General features: G+C 45.6%; 1 protein-coding gene across 3 annotated transcripts in view; it reads right to left on the reverse strand.

Annotated features, from left to right (window-relative positions):
- The window catches only part of ARHGAP21 (Rho GTPase activating protein 21), a 261,069-nt gene that overhangs the window by 82,606 nt on the left and 158,633 nt on the right, over window positions 1–19,830 (reverse strand). For all 3 annotated transcript variants that reach the window (XM_077490983.1, XM_077490982.1, XM_077490981.1), the window contains exon 6: window positions 19,479–19,533. In XM_077490983.1, the coding sequence (XP_077347109.1) occupies window positions 19,479–19,533 (55 nt within the window). The remainder of the gene's footprint in view (window positions 1–19,478; window positions 19,534–19,830) is intronic.

The raw sequence follows: 19,830 nt of genomic DNA on the forward strand, positions 1-19,830 counted from the left end.
GCAGAGGCGCTCCCAGCTCTCCACCTCTTCATTGGCTGCTGTCAAACAGCCAGTGAGCAGGGAGTGGGGGAACCAGCTCGGGAGCGAGCTTGCATGAGTGCCTCCCATAGCAAGTAGATTGCTATGGTGGACACCGGCATGGGACACGAGGAGTGAAGTATGACGCGTTTGTTATTTTAAAAAAAATATATATACACCTTTGTAATCACTTAATATATTATATTTGGTTAGATAAAAGATCTGCATATTATGCTTTCTCATTTTAGGCCAGCAGGTGGGGCTTTAGGATACATTTCACATGTTCTAGTTTCACTACTACTAAAGATGCGTACGAACGATCAGATTATCGTATGATATTTTTCATGATATTCTGATCATGTATATGGGCCATTAGAGGCCCTGCAAGGAAAGCACAGACCTAAAATTCTACAATTGTATAGGTTTGTGAGCTCAGCGGAGAACACCATCATTGTTGTTATTGTGGGGAAACCATGCTTCAGTATTCAAGTAAATCTGTCCAGTAGGCTCCTCCTTCCTCTAAGACCTACCTGTCACCCAATGCTCCCAGAACTAGCAGGACTGGGTAATAATCATATGTCTATGGGCACCTCAGGCTGGATGATAAAAGAAGGCAATTTTGCTGTTCTGACCATCATTTGTAAAATCAGGCCAAGCAGAGCTTAAAACGCAAAACTCCACATTCACTAAAACTCACATTATAATTGCTACACATCATCTTGTAAATTCATGTTAATGAAAATGCCATCCCATATCAATCTGCAGCTAGCTTTGATTTTGTCCAGCTGGTAACATGTCAACAATGGCAAAATCGGGAGCGTTTGGTACACTCTGTGCAGAAGATCTCTACCTTTTGGTGTGATTGATTCACTGCTATTATAACAGTCGAAGATAAGGCTAAACTCCAAGCAAACATATAATCAGTAAAATAAAAATGTGTTGCACTCTGGGGGGGGGGGTGAGCAGTGGCAGTACTAGTAGCCAAATGTGTGTTTTCTGACAAGGAAAACGATACAACCCCTGTGTATCCAAGTATATTTTTATCAGGTTGCCAGGAGTTTAAGTGATACTAAACCCACAAAAGTAAAATTAGTCTGTAAATGCAGTAAAGCATGATTGTTATACTCACTGAGGCACCTAAGGGGTTAATCCTCTGTGCTGTGTAAAAAATGTTATATGCACAGATTCGACGCCTCATCCACCGACTCCAGAACTGGTCCGAATAAGACAGTTACTGGAGTCAGGCTGTACATGCTCAGTTTGGTGTGCATTGCTAAAGTGTTTTTTTCTTGGGAGTGCGCATGTGATCAGCACAGGGCCAATCAGCACTGTCCAGACCAGGGGTCAGGGGTCCTTGATCCCGATAGGACAGCTCGGTGCAGTATGAAAACTCCTCCTACAAGCTTTAACCAGAAGCTGATAGAAGTCACAAGACTGCTATATAGTGCTGAGAAAAAGTATTTAGCAGTTTATATTTACTAAAACAATTGCAATTCCATGTTCTGTGTACTGTGGAAGACCAGATCTAGTGAATGCAGGGTCCTGGGTTTAGTAACACTTTAAAGTGATTGTAAACCCTTACAAACCACTTTGACCTACAGCTAAGCCTAGATTAAGGCTTACCTGTAGGTCCAAGAATTATCTCCTAAACCTACATGGTTTAGGAGATATTTGCCGAAATACAGGCACTGAGCGCGCCGCGAGTGGTAGCTCCCGTGCGCATGCGCGAGAGTGATGTCATCGCGGCTTTGACGAATGACAGCGGCGGAGCAGCGAGACCCACAGAGACCCACGAGAAGATGGATGCTCCGGACTACAGGGGACAGCAGTGACTTTGCTGGCTCCTGTGTCAGGTAAGTGACACATAATGGACTATTATGCGATGCATAGTAGTCCATTATGCTTTACCTTTTCAGGGAATCAAAGAGGAAGTAAACTCTTCAGGGTTTACTTCCTCTTTAAGCTTAAAAACCACACTGGGCTCTGTGATCCCCTCCCACCCTAGAGGACCAAGAGTGTTTATTTTATGGTTTTTAATACTTCCCCACCATTTCCAGGTGTCTTCTGGTCAGTCACATGATGTACAGAATAAGAGCAAAGATAGTGGCTAATGTGTCCTACCACTTGGTAGCATTCCTGGGTAGTTGGTTCACTGGGGAGGGATCAGACATTCGATACCACGCCACCCAATCATTCATTGATGCGCATCATGTTATTGTTTGTTCACTGTGCTCTGTATTAGATTTGTGTTTTTCTTTTTCTTTTTTATAGAGCCATAATTGTTTTCCATTATATTCTATTCCCCTGAAGAAGCCAATGCCTTGGCAAAACTAGCAGGGAAGAATTGACCTGCTGTTATATCTACCACAATCTCCTTATGGGCAACAGATTATAAAGTGCTCCCTTCCATACGTGGTTCAACATAATGTACTAATGGTTTTTAAATCATTGTAATAAAATTAGTTATTTCTATATAATTTGTGTATCGAGTTGTCGCTGGCACTGCAATAATCCCTTTTTCCTCTGTTCCCCATGATGTACAGAATCTTCCTTCCCTACTAAGCATGGGCCAATGCCCAACGATGCAGACCACGGCATTGACCATGTCAGCACCGCTTTCTGCAACATTATTTTTTTTTTTTCTTTTTTTACATCAGCTCATTTTTATTCAAATAAAAAGAAAAAAAAAAAAGCCCTTTCCCAACAACCCTCTTAGCCATCCCAAGTTGTCCATATATTGGAAATGTCAAAAAATAAGACAACCACCAATGCAAAGTAAACAAATGCTGATGGACTCAATTCAATCTCAAACAGTACATAGCATAATTTGTTACAAAGCAAACAATGTAATTTTTAGTGATGGCCGAACGGTTCGCCCGGCGGTCGTTTCGCGGCGAATTTCCGACTTTCGCCGTCCGCGGGTTCGAACGCCTTTTTCCGTCGTTCGCCCCGGCGGACTTACGTGTTTAATGTATACAAGAACTTTAACCTTTCGTGACACGTTTATCATGTGTTACAGGACAACCAATTGAGACATGACAGCTCATGGACACTTGGACATTCCCCCTAACCTATAAATACACCCGATCCGGTGGCCATTTTACATTCTTTCTTCTGTCACTGTAGGGAAAGGATCCTGTGTGGAGTAGGGACAGAGAAAACGCTAGCTATTTGGTACACAAAAGTTCTTTTCAGGACTGGTATAGGTGTTAGGTCAGCAGCCTGAGTTTCTTTTGTCAGTTTAGATAAAGGGACAGAGCGCTGTATGCTGCTATTTTAGGGACAGCTCAGCCAGATTAGTCTTTCTTCATCATCATCATCATCATCATCATTAGCTGTTACTATCAGGTCCACAAAAGAGCTGTTCCAGCTAATCGTTCCAGCCTACTCTTTTTTGCCAATTTGTATAGGGACAGGCAGGAAGCAGTGTGTCAGGCAGTGAGGATAATTTTAAAGACTTGCTGTTACTATTAGTTCCACAAAGGTTCTTTTCAGGACTGGTATCAGTGGTACGGTAATAGGCTTGTACACGTATAATATTCTTTCTTCCAAATATAGAAAGAATATTATACTTGACTGCTGCCCTTCTGCTGCAGTCTGCTAATCATTCACAACTCACTTGTTCCACAAAGCTCTTTATCAGGACTGGTAACTTGGTCTGTCTAGGGTGCTACGGTACATAGGCTTGGGTGCGGTACAGTCTGCTGTTCTGTAAGGACCGCTATCGGTCCACAATACATAGGGTTGCCGTGCACTACTGCTGACCGCTGCCCTATACTGCAGCAGTCCTTCAGCGGTATAGGGACTGACGCACAGTCTGCTAAACACTAATACACAACCTGCTTGGTCCACAAAAGTTCTTATAAGGACTGGTAACTTGGTATAGGGTGCTACGGTACATAGGCCTGAGTGCAGTACAGTCTGCTGTTCTGTAAGGACCGCTATCGGTCCACAATACATAGGGTTGCCGTGCACTACTGCTGACCGCTGCCCTATACTGCAGCAGTCCTTCATTGGTATAGGGACTGACGTACAGTCTGCTAATCACTAACACACAACCTGCTTGGTCCACAAAAGTTCTTATAAGGACTGGTAACTTGGTATAGGGTGCTACGGTACATAGGCCTGAGTGCAGTACAGTCTGCTGTTCTGTAAGGACCGCTATCGGTCCACAATACATAGGGTTGCCGTGCACTACTGCTGACCGCTGCCCTATACTGCAGCAGTCCTTCATTGGTATAGGGACTGACGTACAGTCTGCTAATCACTAACACACAACCTGCTTGGTCCACAAAAGTTCTTATAAGGACTGGTAACTTGGTATAGGGTGCTACGGTACATAGGCCTGAGTGCGTTACAGTCTGCTGTTCTGTAAGGACCGCTATCGGTCCACAATACATAGGGTTGCCGTGCACTACTGCTGACCGCTGCCCTATACTGCAGCAGTCCTTCAGCGGTATAGGGACTGACACACAGTCTGCTAAACACTAACACACAACCTGCTTGGTCCACAAAAGTTTTTATAAGGACTGGTAACTTGGTATAGGGTGCTACGGTACATAGGCCTGAGTGCAGTACAGTCTGCTGTTCTGTAAGGACCGCTATCGGTCCACAATACATAGGGTTGCCGTGCACTACTGCTGACCGCTGCCCTATACTGCAGCAGTCCTTCATTGGTATAGGGACTGACGTACAGTCTGCTAATCACTAACACACAACCTGCTTGGTCCACAAAAGTTCTTATAAGGACTGGTAACTTGGTATAGGGTGCTACGGTACATAGGCCTGAGTGCGTTACAGTCTGCTGTTCTGTAAGGACCGCTATCGGTCCACAATACATAGGGTTGCCGTGCACTACTGCTGACCGCTGCCCTATACTGCAGCAGTCCTTCATTGGTATAGGGACTGACGTACAGTCTGCTAATCACTAACACACAACCTGCTTGGTCCACAAAAGTTCTTATAAGGACTGGTAACTTGGTATAGGGTGCTACGGTACATAGGCCTGAGTGCGTTACAGTCTGCTGTTCTGTAAGGACCGCTATCGGTCCACAATACATAGGGTTGCCGTGCACTACTGCTGACCGCTGCCCTATACTGCAGCAGTCCTTCAGCGGTATAGGGACTGACGCACAGTCTGCTAAACACTAACACACAACCTGCTTGGTCCACAAAAGTTTTTATAAGGACTGGTAACTTGGTATAGGGTGCTACGGTACATAGGCCTGAGTGCGTTACAGTCTGCTGTTCTGTAAGGACCGCTATCGGTCCACAATACATAGGGTTGCCGTGCACTACTGCTGACCGCTGCCCTATACTGCAGCAGTCCTTCAGCGGTATAGGGACTGACGTACAGTCTGCTAAACACTAATACACAACCTGCTTGGTCCACAAAAGTTCTTATAAGGACTGGTAACTTGGTATAGGGTGCTACGGTACATAGGCTTGAGTGCGGTACAGTCTGCTGTTCTGTAAGGACCGCTATCGGTCCACAATAGATAGGGTTGACGTGCACCACTGCTGACCGCTGCCCTATACTGCAGCAGTCCTTCAGCGGTATAGGGACTGACGTACAGTCTGCTAAACACTAATACACAACCTGCTTGGTCCACAAAAGTTCTTATAAGGACTGGTAACTTGGTATAGGGTGCTACGGTACATAGGCTTGAGTGCGGTACAGTCTGCTGTTCTGTAAGGACCGCTATCGGTCCACAATAGATAGGGTTGACGTGCACCACTGCTGACCGCTGCCCTATACTGCAGCAGTCCTTCAGCGGTATAGGGACTGACGTACAGTCTGCTAAACACTAATACACAACCTGCTTGGTCCACAAAAGTTCTTATAAGGACTGGTAACTTGGTATAGGGTGCTACGGTACATAGGCTTGAGTGCGGTACAGTCTGCTGTTCTGTAAGGACCGCTATAGGTCCACAATAGATAGGGTTGACGTGCACCACTGCTGACCGCTCACCTATACTGCAGCAGTCCTTCAGCGGTATAGGGACTAAGAGTTTTGTCACAGGGTCATTTAAAAAATGACATGCAGAGGAAGAGGCAGGCCCTTCCGCAGGGGTGGTAGGGGTAGGGCAGGAGCAACAGGCTTGAGCCAAAGTGGGAAGTTGCAGAAGGTGCGTTCAATTACTTTAAAGGATGCACCAGACTTGGTTGAGTGGCTCGCTCAGCCTTACTCTTCTGCACCCTCCTCATCCTCTCGATCTGCACCCTCTTCTTCACTCTCTGCTATGTGCACCCCCAAAGACACTACCACCAACAACACGACCACCACCACCACCACCACATACCTTCCGCTTGAGTCACTGGAATTATTTTCCGATCCATATCAAGAGGACATTTCTGATGCGCAGCCACTCTTGGTATTGGATCAGGAAGAGGAGGTAGCAACAAGCGCTACTCAGCAGTCTGACGCCAGTACCCAGATCAGCCCAAGGAGGAGGTTGGTCCCCGGTGTTGCTGCCTACTCTACTTATAGCGGTGGGGAAGGTGACGTTGATGATGACGTGTCTAGTGATGTCACGTGGGTGCCCACAAGAGAGGAAGAGGAGGGGAGTTCAGAGGGAGATATGGACCAGCAGATAGGGAGGAGAAGCAGCAATGACTTACATTGCACAGCAGGGACAAAGCAGACTGCAAATGTATCAGGAGCGAGTCATCGACCATGTACGGTCACATCTGGCGCTCCCAGGACACCGGCACATGGCTCCGCAGTGTGGGCTTTTTTTAACGTGTCCGCTGCTGACAATAGCGTTGCCATCTGCAATCTTTGCAGTCAACGCGTTAGTCGCGGTAAGCCCAATACTCACCTAGGGACGACCGCCTTAAGAAGGCACATGAGCAGCCATCACCGAGCCCAGTGGGAGCAACGGAACACACAAAGCCACACTGCAGGCTCTCACCGTCCAGCCTCGTCTTCTACTTCTCCTTCTCCTCTCTCCTCACAATTGTCCTCCACTCCACCTTCCATCACGCCAAGCTCACATTTTTCTGCAAAAAGGCAGGCTTCCGTGGGCCTAATGTTTGAGCGTAAAAAAATGATGATGCCGGATAACCCTCTTGCCCAACGGTTGGCGGCTGGCTTGTCAGAACTCATAGCCCGCCAACTACTGCCATATAAACTGGTGGACTCGGAGGCCTTTCGCAAATTTGTGGCCATTGGAACACCACAATGGAAGGTCCCAGGAAGGAAGTATTTCTCAGAGAAGGGCATCCCAGAGCTATATGGCCATGTTCAGCGGCAAGTGAATGTATCTCTGGCACACAGTGTCGGTGCCAAGATACATCTGACCACAGACACGTGGTCTAGCAAACACGGGCAGGGAAGGTATATCAGTTTTACTGCCCACTGGGTGAACCTTCTGACGGCCGTCAAGCATGTAACCCGTGGCACCCGTGTAGATTTGGTTTTACCGCCACGGATTGCATGCAGGCCTGACTCTTCTTCTCCTCCTCCTACTCCATCCTCCTCCCTCTCCTCCTCAGCTGCCTCCTCCTTTTCCGCTGCTAGCGTCTCTTCCACTGCACCGCCCAAGCTCCCCAGAACCTATTCCACATGCCAGGTGAGACGTTGCCATGCCGTGCTGCGTCTGTTGTGCCTGGAAGCAAAGAGCCACACTGGCCCGGCACTCCTTTCAGCTTTGCGTTCACAGGCAGATGAGTGGCTAACACCGCTCAATTTGACAGTTGGTAAAGTGGTGTGTGACAACGGTGCCAATCTGCTTAGCGCATTGAAACAGGGCAAAATCACGCACGTGCCGTGCATGGCACACGTCTTAAACTTGGTCGTGCAGCGATTCCTTGTCAAATACCCTGGGGTCCAGGACATCTTGCGGCAGGCAAGGAAAATCTCGGCCCATTTCAGAAGATCTTACACGGCCATGGCTCGCCTTGCTGACATTCAGCGGCGACACCATCTGCCGGTCAGACGTCTTATTTGCGATTGCCCGACGCGATGGAACTCAACCTTCTATATGCTTGATAGGCTGCTCCAGCAGAAACGTGCAGTTAACGTCTACCTGTATGAACTCTGCGAAAGAAACGGTTCTGGGGAGCTGGGTTTTTTTTCACCGCGCCAGTGGCTGCTCATGCGCGACACATGCAGACTTCTGCGGCCATTTGAGGAGATCACCAAACTGGTCAGTCGCAGCCATGGCGCCATCAGTGACATGGTACCTTATGCCTTCTTTCTGGAGCGTGCATTGCGTCGTGTCATTGATCAGGCTGTGGAGGAGCAGGAGCGGGAAGATGAGGAAGTCGCAATGCTGGATGAATTCCCAGGGGGGGCTACTCTATCTGAGACAAGTCAACAACAGGAGTCTGATGAGGAGTCAGAGGAGGATGGTGCCGGGGCGGATGAGCAGGAGCAAGAAGAGCATGCTTTAAACCTTTCTGGGATCCCTGTTGTGCGAGGATGGGGAGAGGAGAATGAAGAGGACGACATTATCCTGGATGATGAGCAGGAGCCAGGCCACCACACCGCTTCCACTTTAGTGCAAATGGGGGCCTTCATGCTCCAGTGTTTTAATAGGGACCCCCGTATAAAAAGCATGAGGGTCAAGGACCAGTACTGGGTGGCAACGTACTTAGACCCCCGGTACAAACACAAAATGGCGGAAATGTTACCGCCGTCGCAGAGGGCTGTCAGAATGCAGCACTTCCAGGCCTTGCTTCGAGAAATGCTGCATTCTGCTTTTGCGTGCGCTGGCAGAGGAGCAATTCCCACTCCCAGAGAAGGATTTGCGGGTACCAATCCAACAGCGCCTGCAAGAAGAGGCCGGTTTGAAGATGTGTTGGTGACTTCGGATATGAGGTCATTCTTTCAGCCGACCCATCGACAGGTGTCATCCGGATCCAGCATCAGGGAACGCCTAGACCGTCAGGTGTCCGACTACATTGGGTTAACGGCCGATGTGGACGCTCTGAGGAGTGATGAACCCCTAGACTACTGGGTGGGCAGGCTTGACCTCTGGCCAGAGCTTGCCCAATTTGCAATCGAACTGTTGGCTTGCCCCTCATCCAGTGTCCTGTCCGAAAGGACGTTCAGCGCAGCAGGGGGGATTGTGACCGATAAGCGTACTCGCCTAGCTCACCACAGTGTTAACTACCTCACATTTCTAAAAATGAATGAGGCATGGATCTCGGAGGAATTCAACACATGTGATCAGTAGACCATGTATATGTCTATAAACAATTTTTGGAATCAAGCACACAGACCTTCTTAATTCATTTGGCTCACTTCCCTGACCCAAAAAAGCACACCGTACTATATGCCCCTACCCTCCTCTTTGAAGAGGTTGAGCGGTGTCATATTTCTACTGGGGCTGCTTATTATGAGGGGTTCCCACCATCCCTGTGCTGTGCTGACTTCCTCCTGGGTGTTCTTATTATGAGGGGCTCCCACCATCCCTGTGCTGTGCTGACTTCCTCCTGGGGGTTCTTATTATGAGGGGATCACACCATCCCTGTGCTGTGCTGACTTCCTCCTGGGGCTGCTTACGGTGCTGCTGTCAGCGCTGTATGTCACGGAGCTGCTGTCAGCGCTGTATGTCACGGAGCTGCTGTCAGCGCTGTATGTCACGGAGCTGCTGTCAGCGCTGTATGTCACGGAGCTGCTGTCAGCGCTGTATGTCACGGAGCTGCTGTCAGCGCTGTATGTCACGGAGCTGCTGTCAGCGCTGTATGTCACGGTGCTGCTGTCAGCGCTGTATGTCACGGAGCTGCTGTCAGCGCTGTATGTCACGGAGCTGCTGTCAGCGCTGTATGTCACGGAGCTGCTGTCAGCGCTGTATGTCACGGTGCTGCTGTCAGCGCTGTATGTCACGGAGCTGCTGTCAGCGCTGTATGTCACGGAGCTGCTGTCAGCGCTGTATGTCACGGAGCTGCTGTCAGCGCTGTATGTCACGGAGCTGCTGTCAGCGCTGTATGTCACGGAGCTGCTGTCAGCGCTGTATGTCACGGTGCTGATGTCAGTGCTCTGTATTACGGTGCTGCTGTCAGTGCTCTGTATCTCCTGCACCCTCTTGTTTGCCTACCCTGGTCCCTGACCTTCCCTCTCCTCCATTGCCTTCATTAGCTCCATAGTCCTGAATTGTCAGAACAATTTCCCAAAAAAAAAAAAAATGCTTGTAGTTATCGATCCCAAATTCACCTCATACATGTATTATGCTATTGTCCAGGTGGTGGGACTACGTGCTACCCCCTAATAATTACCCCGTGGCCGCAAATTCGACCTAAAGGTTTGCGAAATTCGCCTCCCATTGAAGTCAATGGAGCCCGCGGCGAACGGTCGTTTTCGCGAACGTTTGTGTCCGTTCGCGTTTCGCGTTCGCGAAACGTCCCGTCGGAAGTTCGTCCATCACTAGTAATTTTATTGTAGAGTATTGCTATTCAATAAACAATGTGTAATGCAACAGATTGACTCGAGTCGTTTAACTGTATTTCTCAAAAGAGTAGTTACAAAATCTCAGGGGAATGTACTGTATCCCTAGTTAGTTTGATCTCCCTATAGGGCACCATTGCACCGTAGCTCCTAGTATAGCTCTGATGAGTATGAGGTCATATACAGCTTGTAGGTGAAGGAAACAATATTCAAACTTCCTGGATCATGCTAGTATCCTGTCCAACACACAAGATCTAGGTGCTATTCCTGGAGTGTTCAACGAGGCTCCTATAATTTATCAAATTTCCTAGTTTGGTAGCCACCCATTTTTCCTTCACTATTGTATCATTTACGGCCTTTAGCCAATCTGAGTGGGTAGGGTGGTAAGGGTGCTAACCACTTCTGAGCAGTAACTTTACGAGTGAGTCTGGAAAAGACATGGAAGCACTGGGATCTGTATGGTGGATGGTACAATTCTTTCATCCATATAGCCTAAAAAACAGAGCATGGGGTCCAATGAAAGGATCTCTGAATTATTACATTGTGAGTTCTGGGTTCCATAGTGATGCCTTCTAAGAGGGACGGACTCGTAACAACCTGCACTCACAGTGTGTCCTCTGTCTTGTGGATTGAATTATGCTGGGTGTCAGTCAGTAGGGAAGACTGAGGACATCTAGAGCCAGAGTGGAAATACTGCAGGGGGCAGTGCTGTAGAGGCAAGTACTACAGCCAGAGATGCTTCTTTACTATTTTTTTTTTTTTTCAACTACAGCTGGTACAAGGTTAACCAAAAAAAAAAAAAAAAAAGATGGGGCTGTGCTTTGAACATTTGTTGCCAATTAAATAAAGCCTTTCTCCATGCATGTAAGGCACCATAATGCAAAGCAAATAGGAGAAAGTCTCCAATGGAGGTGAGATGAGAGTTGCAACAACTGTACATCCTCCTTCAGAGATCAGCCCAGAGCCTACAAACTGCAGAGAAGACAAGCGTACAAAGTACCGGCTCCAGTAAATCATTTCAAGAAAAAGAAGATGCAACACTACTATTTACTGTTGGATTAGGTTCCTTTTCAGTGACAAGTGGATGACATGGTTCACAAACTGGAAATGTGCAAGTATTACCACTTTCTAAAAAACACAAATGAAACACTTCACAGCTCAATTATTGTGCAACAAAACCACATAGACTTGTGTAATACTGATAGGCTCCACTGCTAATAAACAGTCATTATAACGCTGCTAGATGAGATAAAAGGGCTGCATTTAAAAGGATTAAATAACCAATACTACAACGTACATAGAACACTTTAGAAGTCAGATGTATTGTATATACACAAAAGCGTTCAGAGATTGTAAGAACTGAAGAAAAATACATTTCTAGTCGTGTGGAGAAACCCCTTTCTATACACAGTTCAATGAAAGGGAAACTATAATGGTTTTTGGTTTGCAAGTTTAGAAACTGACGCTTTAGATCACTCTTTTTAAATCGGCTGCGTAAACCTTCTCTATAAATAAAACATTACAGGGTGCGTTCATGACGCTCAATTTACAAAGCATGCTGGGTTCTATACAGAGGCGTAACTAGAACCTTTAGGGCCCCAGTGCAAGAAAGCACAATGGGGCCCCCCTGTCCCGCAGCCCTTGCCACTCATCCAGGGCCCTTTACTCCCATTGTGAGCTGCGGGATCTCCCTCCGGCTAGCAGTTTGCTTCCCGAGTCTATACAGTGGAGAGGGGAGGGGCTTCTGGCCTGGCAGGTATTGGCTTCAGTGTACAAGCAGAGTGAATCTCATATCTGTCCATATCAGGGGCCCCCCATAGTTGACAACATTTAAAAAAAACGTTTTTTAAAGACACCTTTTTTTAAAGCATGTCCAGAAAGCCATTGGAGGAAGGACATTTACTTTAATTAGGGATGTGCCCCATTAACATTTATGTGTTGGGGAAAGCTTTTCTGGCCCCTAAGGCCCCTTTTCACATGGGTCGTTTGATTATGTCTAGGTCTCTAGGGTCTGGACCTGATCGGGCATCTCCATTAACATCTATGGAGCAGAGGATGTCAGTGGTGCCATCTGATCCCATCCAGTCTGTGAAATCAAGATGGATGGAGACCCTATTTTCCATCTGTCCAGAGGATCGGATGGGATTGGATGAAAACAGACAGGCGGTCAGTTTTCATCCAATATCCCCATAGAGAGCAGGGCACTGACAGGTCTGTCTCTGCACAGTTAGCGGATATGGACATGTCATCTGCCTGCTCAGCGGATCGATCCCTTCACTCAAAGCGGAATCCATTGGCTGGAGCACCCGTGTGAAAGAGCCTTAAAGTTTACGGTTTACCTTTTTTGACATGTGGTGAACAGTGGGGATAGATGCTGCTGTAAGGACCCAGGACACCCCATGAGAGATTTAAAAGTACATTCTCGGTGCCCAGGGTTAGCAATGATACTGTATGTGTCTATTATTATTGTTACTAGGATGCTATTTGAAATATAATATGCATGAAGATGTGAAATTGCTAAAGTGACCATATATACTGTGACTGTACTTTTATATTACTTTCATGGTAATGCGAACATGCAGATATTTGGATTTCTTATGGTAACTTATTATAAACTTTAATAATAAACCCAAATAAATATCCATGTTCACATTAACAATGAATACATTAACAATGAATAAAAAAATAATCAGTCACGCTGTCACAGTATATACGATGACTAACATTTTTTTATCTTCATACATATTAGGAACATCTCCATTGGCAGCCTAATGTCCCAGTGACAATAATAATCAATTAAATCTGTAATCTTGATAACTGACAACAAAGTGTTACACTGGCTGGCAGGGGAGATGCTGAGGTCCCATCTATTTTAATTAAGGGTGGAGGTGTACATTTGTAATGTAATTTTTAGAAGGTGATGCTGGTGATAGAAAAGAGGAGTTGTGCTGGAATAGATCTGTATAGCAAGGAGATCAGCTTATGCAAACAGATGAACAGATAATTTAATGACTAAATGAAACCTAGCAAGGTTTACTCTGGTGTACCTATATCAGAGTATCTCCACAATCTGCTTCAGTCTGACAGGGCCTCTCCATGCAGCTTGAGCCTCGCACCTACACCAGAAAGTGGACCGGGTGCCGTCACATTTGAGGCTGGCCACACCCCTCTCAAAGTCCAGCCTAATCAAAATGCAAGCCTTGGCAGGCTCCGCCTCTGGCATGTACTGCAGGAGTAGCAGAGAGCCGCCTGATCCCCTGCTGGAGAGGAGGTTGGGATCTCCACAGATCGGGACAGTTGGCAACTACAGAGGCTCCTTCCCTCTGCACTGTATAGAGGAAAGCTGAACTGATCGCCGGGAGATTCCACGGCTCACAGGCACCACAGAGCTGCCAATTGCTGTCTCCCCCCAACTGCATAGTAAAGTGACAACCGGACATGCAGGGGGGAGATGCTGGGTCCTGGGCCCCCCCCCCCCCCCACAGTGGTGCAACGGCGGGGACACAAGTGCAACTCTGGTAGTTCCACCTCTGGCTCTGCAGCAAGAAAGCCCGGCACGGGTAGCATGTTTTTTGGCAGCCTGTGTGAACTCTGCAAGGATAAAGGAGATAGGGTGATCTGTTATTCAGGATGTCTGCAGCACAAAACCTATAGAAAGATCTGTCATAGGGATCCAAATTATCTATAGAGCCCTAACAGATACAATATTTTTATTATTAAAAGAACATTTCCATTTTTAGAAATGAACATGAAAAAATAAAAATAAAATAGGTTCCCTTAATTTAGGTGGTCCCTGGTTTGCCTCCTTTGGCCTAAAATAGATGGTAGCATAGAAAGGGTACCATGTTCCCCTTAAATAAGCCCAGGTATTATATTAATTTTGGCAACCAAAAAAACCAGTAGGACTTGCCATTTTATGTGCCGTCTTCTCACCCCCTCTTCCTCCCTGCCCGTCAGGAATCCCCAGTGTGAACATGGTAAAAGTGGGTGTAAAATGCTAGAATCTGCTCTATTACGGGATTATATAATGTAAAAGGTGTATGTTCCTGTAATATAAGAAGGTATTTAACACAATTGCATCGCTGCTCAGGGATTCCATGGTCCACCGGTGTCTTCCTCGCTCTGAGCACTGCAGGGAGGGAGGCCGAGAACCGATGCTGGGAGAAGAGGAGATCAGATGAGCACCGAGCGGTGCTCTACTGAAGGTATTTGATACAATTACAGAAACACACCTTTTACATTATGTACTACTGTAGGAGTGTGGATTCTACCATTTTACAACCACTTTAAACTAGGGTTTTTGCTTTTTTTCGGGGTAGGGCTTATATTGCAGCCATCCCCAAAAATTGGGATAGGTCTTATTTTCGGGGAAATACAGTAGCATTTGGCTATGAAGAAAATGTAACATGATTGTGTGTGGCATAATATATTTTATAGTATACTGGTCTATATATTCCAGAGTTACCAAAATGATTCTTGGGCAAAATTCTCTGCTTACATATATGCAAACTATACCCTCTTCCAGTACCCTAACTAGCGCCATATGCCAGCACATGGGCGCAGTTGATAGAAACCCAATAGTGCCTGTGCCTCACGCTTTTATCACCAGCAAAGCTAGACTTAAAATAGAAGTGCAGAACTAGAAAAAATAAAATAAACATACACGCTCACCAAGGTGGATGCAGCATTGATTCAATGCTGCATCTATCCCCTACCACCTGTTCACAGAGAAGTAAACAATCAAAGACCACTAACCATAACTTATTGGTCTCAGTTCTGTGCCCCTCTGGCACTCACCAAAGTAATGGGCTGTGGAAGGGGCAGGAGCGGCTGGCTCAGGCTCTCAGCTTTGCGTCGAGAGGCTGAACCAGCTGCTGGTCAGCCATTTGGGTGGATCCCTACGATAAAGTTGGGATTTCACCAGAGCCTTGGCCAGATAGCGATGTCAGCCGACAGTGGGATTTAGCCTGCTAATTACAGGTGAGAGGAGTGCACGCTTGTGATCCCCAGGAGAAGTTGGGACAAAAGCGCTTTGGCCCAACTCCTTTAATGCATAGCCAGGAGGAATGCCTAAAATAATATTCAGGCCTTGAATCCTTAGTAAACCAACTAGGAGTCAATAGGAAAAATACTCCCAACATTGGTGGTCAAGAAGAATGGCACTCTTAAGCCGCGTACACACGGGCGGCCAACTTAGTCCGTCAGACAATCCGACGGACAGTCCGTCCTACTTTCGAATGAACGGACTTGACCACACACGATGAACAAACAGTCCGTTGAAAGCTTGCGCGATGACGTGTACAGCACGTACGACGGGACTAGAAATAGGAGGCCCAATACACAGCAATGCAACCTTCCGCTGTGTAAATCCTTTCTGAGCATGCGCCATACTTAGTCCGTCCAACTAGCCTACTCACGAGCGGATTGTCCGCTGAAACCAAAGTCTGACGGACAATATTACGGAAATTCCGAAATACTTAGTCCGTCAGACTGCACGCTGAAAAAGTCCGCTGAAGCCCACACACGAGCGGACTGTCCGCTGAAATGTGTTTGGGCGGACTAAGTTGGACACACAGTCCGCCCGTGTGTACGCGGCTTTAGGGTGCTGGTCAGCATATCACCCTTAAAGCCCTTTCACAGTGAATTTCCGATCAGGTCCATCTGGTGGTTTTTCAGACAGACCCGACTGAAAACTCCATGTGGATCTATTGGCAGGGTGATGCTAAAGTTGTGTTCATTTACACCCGCTTACCTCTTCGCCTGTCCAGGTCCAAAGAGCCATCACTGGCCTGCACCTGCCCACTGTGTAAATGCAGATGCAAACTGAATGGGTATGGATGAGAAAAAATGGACATCCATCCAGTTTAACTCAGATTTAGCAAGGGATCTGCTTACAGAGGAAAAAAAATAAGATGTCCCTTTGATGTCCTGCTGCTGGCTCTACCAAGTGGCATTGGCCCTGGAACTGTGAAGGTACCATCAGATGTAAAGTCAGACACAGCTTAAACCACCCTCTTAAACCTCTGGACAAACCTTAGGGTTACACAGAACACTGGTTGAGAAAGGCTGGACTATGCACTCATTTTCCATTTACTTCAGAATTGCCAAAGGAATAAAAACGGAAGTTTCTATAAATGTGTTCTGCATCAACAATGAAGGAAGAGTACACCGTATACCTTAGCATACACAAAGCTGATTAGTGTATGCCCAAAAATCGATTTGGCACATGAACCCTTCTGTTTTCTGGGTTCTCAGATCAATCCTGCTTGTGATACAACTGTATGGCCAAAGGGCAACAGATGTGGAAATACATTTTGGACTAAACTGCATTGCGTTAGCTCATTAAAATGACCTGTTCATTTATTTTTATTTTTTAAAGGACAGAGATAAAATTTAGAGCAAAGAAGTAATTTCACCAAGTGGTTGGATACTGGCAGCTTAACAATTCTATTCCATCAATGCTGTGCCAATTCAATAATCCCTGGATTCAGACAAACCTTACTGCTTCGTAAAACTGAAAGCCAGAGAGAATTGTGAACATAAAAACGTAAACAACCAAATGTGCTTCCCATTTTAGATGTTCATTCTTTTTCTAGAGTATACCCGTCAACAGACTCCAAACTGCCATATCTTGGAGTACACACACTTCAAGAGTTCTGGTAAATGTACAATGAATTGAAACACATCTATATACTGGAGAAAGAATATCCATCTCAGAAAGCAATGTGTGAACGCCTCTTTCCAAATGTTTACAAAAAACAGTCTGCGGTCTTAGGATAGAAGCATCAAAGGAAGCGAATGATGGTATCCATACAGGGCATAAATAAAAAAACAAAAAAAAACAAAAAGGTTTTTCTTTTCCCCATTCCCCATATTTAAGTGGAACTTTCTGAAAATCCCACAAAGTGAAATAAGTTACTGCTACTGGAGTGTATGCGAGGATCACAGTGCTGCTGGTAGCAATGACCATTTCATTCACCCCCGATATTACACACAGCACCCTTCATTACGATACTAGAGCTGCAACTGACAGTACCAGCTCTAGTATAGTAAAGAGCGCTGTGCATAATATCCGGGATGAAAAACTTTCATATCTACAGTAAACAGCAGCAGATCCAAAGATTTTTTTCCCCCCTGGAGTTTCACTATACAGCGAAGGAATCACACAATGACCATCTAATCTACAGTCATGGCTTTGCTGCCTCAGACAATGGATGCCTCGATTGTGTGCACGGCATTGTGAAATCTGAAGACTACCAAAGAATTATGGGGTGCAATGTGTCAAAAAGTTGGTTCTCGGTCGGAGGTCATGGGTCTTACAGCAGGACAATGACCCGAAGCACACATCAAAAAACAACCCAGAAATGGTTTAGGACAAAGCGTTGGAAAGTACTGAACTGGCCAGATCTAAATCCAATATAGAACCTGTGGAGAGATCTCAAAAAAGCAGTTGGGAAAAGGAACCCTTCCAATTTGTGAGACCTGGAGCAGTTGGTGAAAGAAGAGTGCTCCAAAATTCCAGTTGAGAGGTGTAAAACTCATTGATGGCTACAGGAAGCGATTGATTTTAGTTATTTTTGACAAGGAGTGTGCTACCAAATATTAAATTGGGGGTGCTAATAATTTTGCCCTGTATTTTTGGAGTTTTGCGTGGAACGTGTCACATTTGGATTTTTGTTTCTCCACTATTTTGAGTCATATCAAACAAAATAAACATGACTAAACATTTGTAACGGCAACAATTTTCTGGGTGAGGTGGTGCATTATCTGACAGAAATGCAGGGGTGCCAATATTTATGGCCATGACTGTACCAATCTCAAAAAGCCAGCTCCTTTTAAAACGGGTACAAGTTCTGGGTGGGGACAGCTGATATATTCTATTCATTCTCACATTCTTGAAACTGCTCTAAGGTCCCGTGTGTCTCTCCCCGCAGCCGTGAGTGCTGGCAAACCCTGTCCCTTTCCCACACCGAGTACATATTTAAGTAGCGAAGACTCATGCCACTAAAAACTTTATTCTGTCAGCAGTGACACTCCAACCCAATGGTGGGTTCTGCCCCTAATGGGGCTTAATCATACAGTAGGAGAAGAAGTGGGGGAGGATAGGAGATTGTATTTAAATGAATGAGAAAAATGTCCACCAGTTTCTGAAAGGGATACATACTCAATACACACATAATGGCATCTAATCATATGTAAACAATATTTTCCACAAAAACACATTCTCATGCCCACCTAATGAAAACAACCTTTAATTATGAAACTCAATACTATTTAAAAAAAATGAAATGTATCCATCTCACTCCAAAAGTACTTGATGATAATGCAGTCTTGGAATAGCTTCCTTCATCACATTGTTATTTGACCATTTCAAAAGATATCAGATAATCTTTTAGGGCTCATTCACACTGTATGCGATGACTGCCTTTAAAATGCCAGTTACCCCAAGGGCACACAGAAAACAATTGATGTGATGTTTAATGCGGTGCAGAAAATAAAAGCAGACACACTGCATCTGTCTGAAATTTCAGAGGAGAAGATCTCATGTTGCGTGACACAAAATAAAATGGTCGCGTTATATAAAAAATAAAATAAAAGTAAACTGGCCACTTTGGGAAGCTGCATTTGTCTGTGTGGTCTGGTGCCTTTAACATCCGCAGCTTTTGTAAGAATACGACCTGGTGCATATGCTATGAAAGTCTGAATGGTACCTGTGCATCGTCACCCTGCCCTGGTTAAAACTACAAGTGGCTGTGTGGGCCCATATTAGAGCGGCACAGCCAACAGTCATCATCATCAGGAAGCTGGTCCTGAACAACTGTGCAGCCAACAATGAAGAAGTGCATGCATACAGAAAGTGGTAGGAAAGGCTAAAAGAAGGCCAAGATGCTATAGGAAGCTGAGATGCAATAAAGTACTTATATAAAAAAAAAAAGCTGACTGTTTAATACCCCGTTAGGGTTTAGTTCTAATTCATTGTTCTTTTAAAGTCACATTGGTATACGATGCTATATGAATCTTGCATATAACAAATAACAGATAATAAAAAAGCAAGTGAGATCTTACCAGCTGTAGGATGTCCTCGTCTTTCGGCATCACACTAAGTTCTAACGTGGAATCGCTGCAACACAATTTTATTCATGGTTATTCAACATTCTGTTTGAGGGATTTGTAATGTACTACTATACTGTAGCAGCATTAAAAAGTACAGTGGGAAAAATTATTTGATTTCTCCAGATTTTGGAAGTTTGCCCACTTACAAAGAAATGAAGGGTCTATCACTTATCATAGCTGTATCTTAAAAATGATAGACAGAATAGAAACCAAAAATCCAGGGAAAAAACACAATACAAATGTAATGCGAGTTAAATAAGTATTTGATCCTCTACCAACCAATAATTCTGGCTTCCAGACTGGT

The sequence above is a fragment of the Lithobates pipiens genome, unplaced genomic scaffold, assembly GCF_037356315.1.
Source record: "Lithobates pipiens isolate NorthernLeopardFrog02 unplaced genomic scaffold, aLitPip1_a1.2 Scaffold_19, whole genome shotgun sequence".
Classification (NCBI taxonomy): Eukaryota; Metazoa; Chordata; class Amphibia; order Anura; family Ranidae; genus Lithobates; species Lithobates pipiens.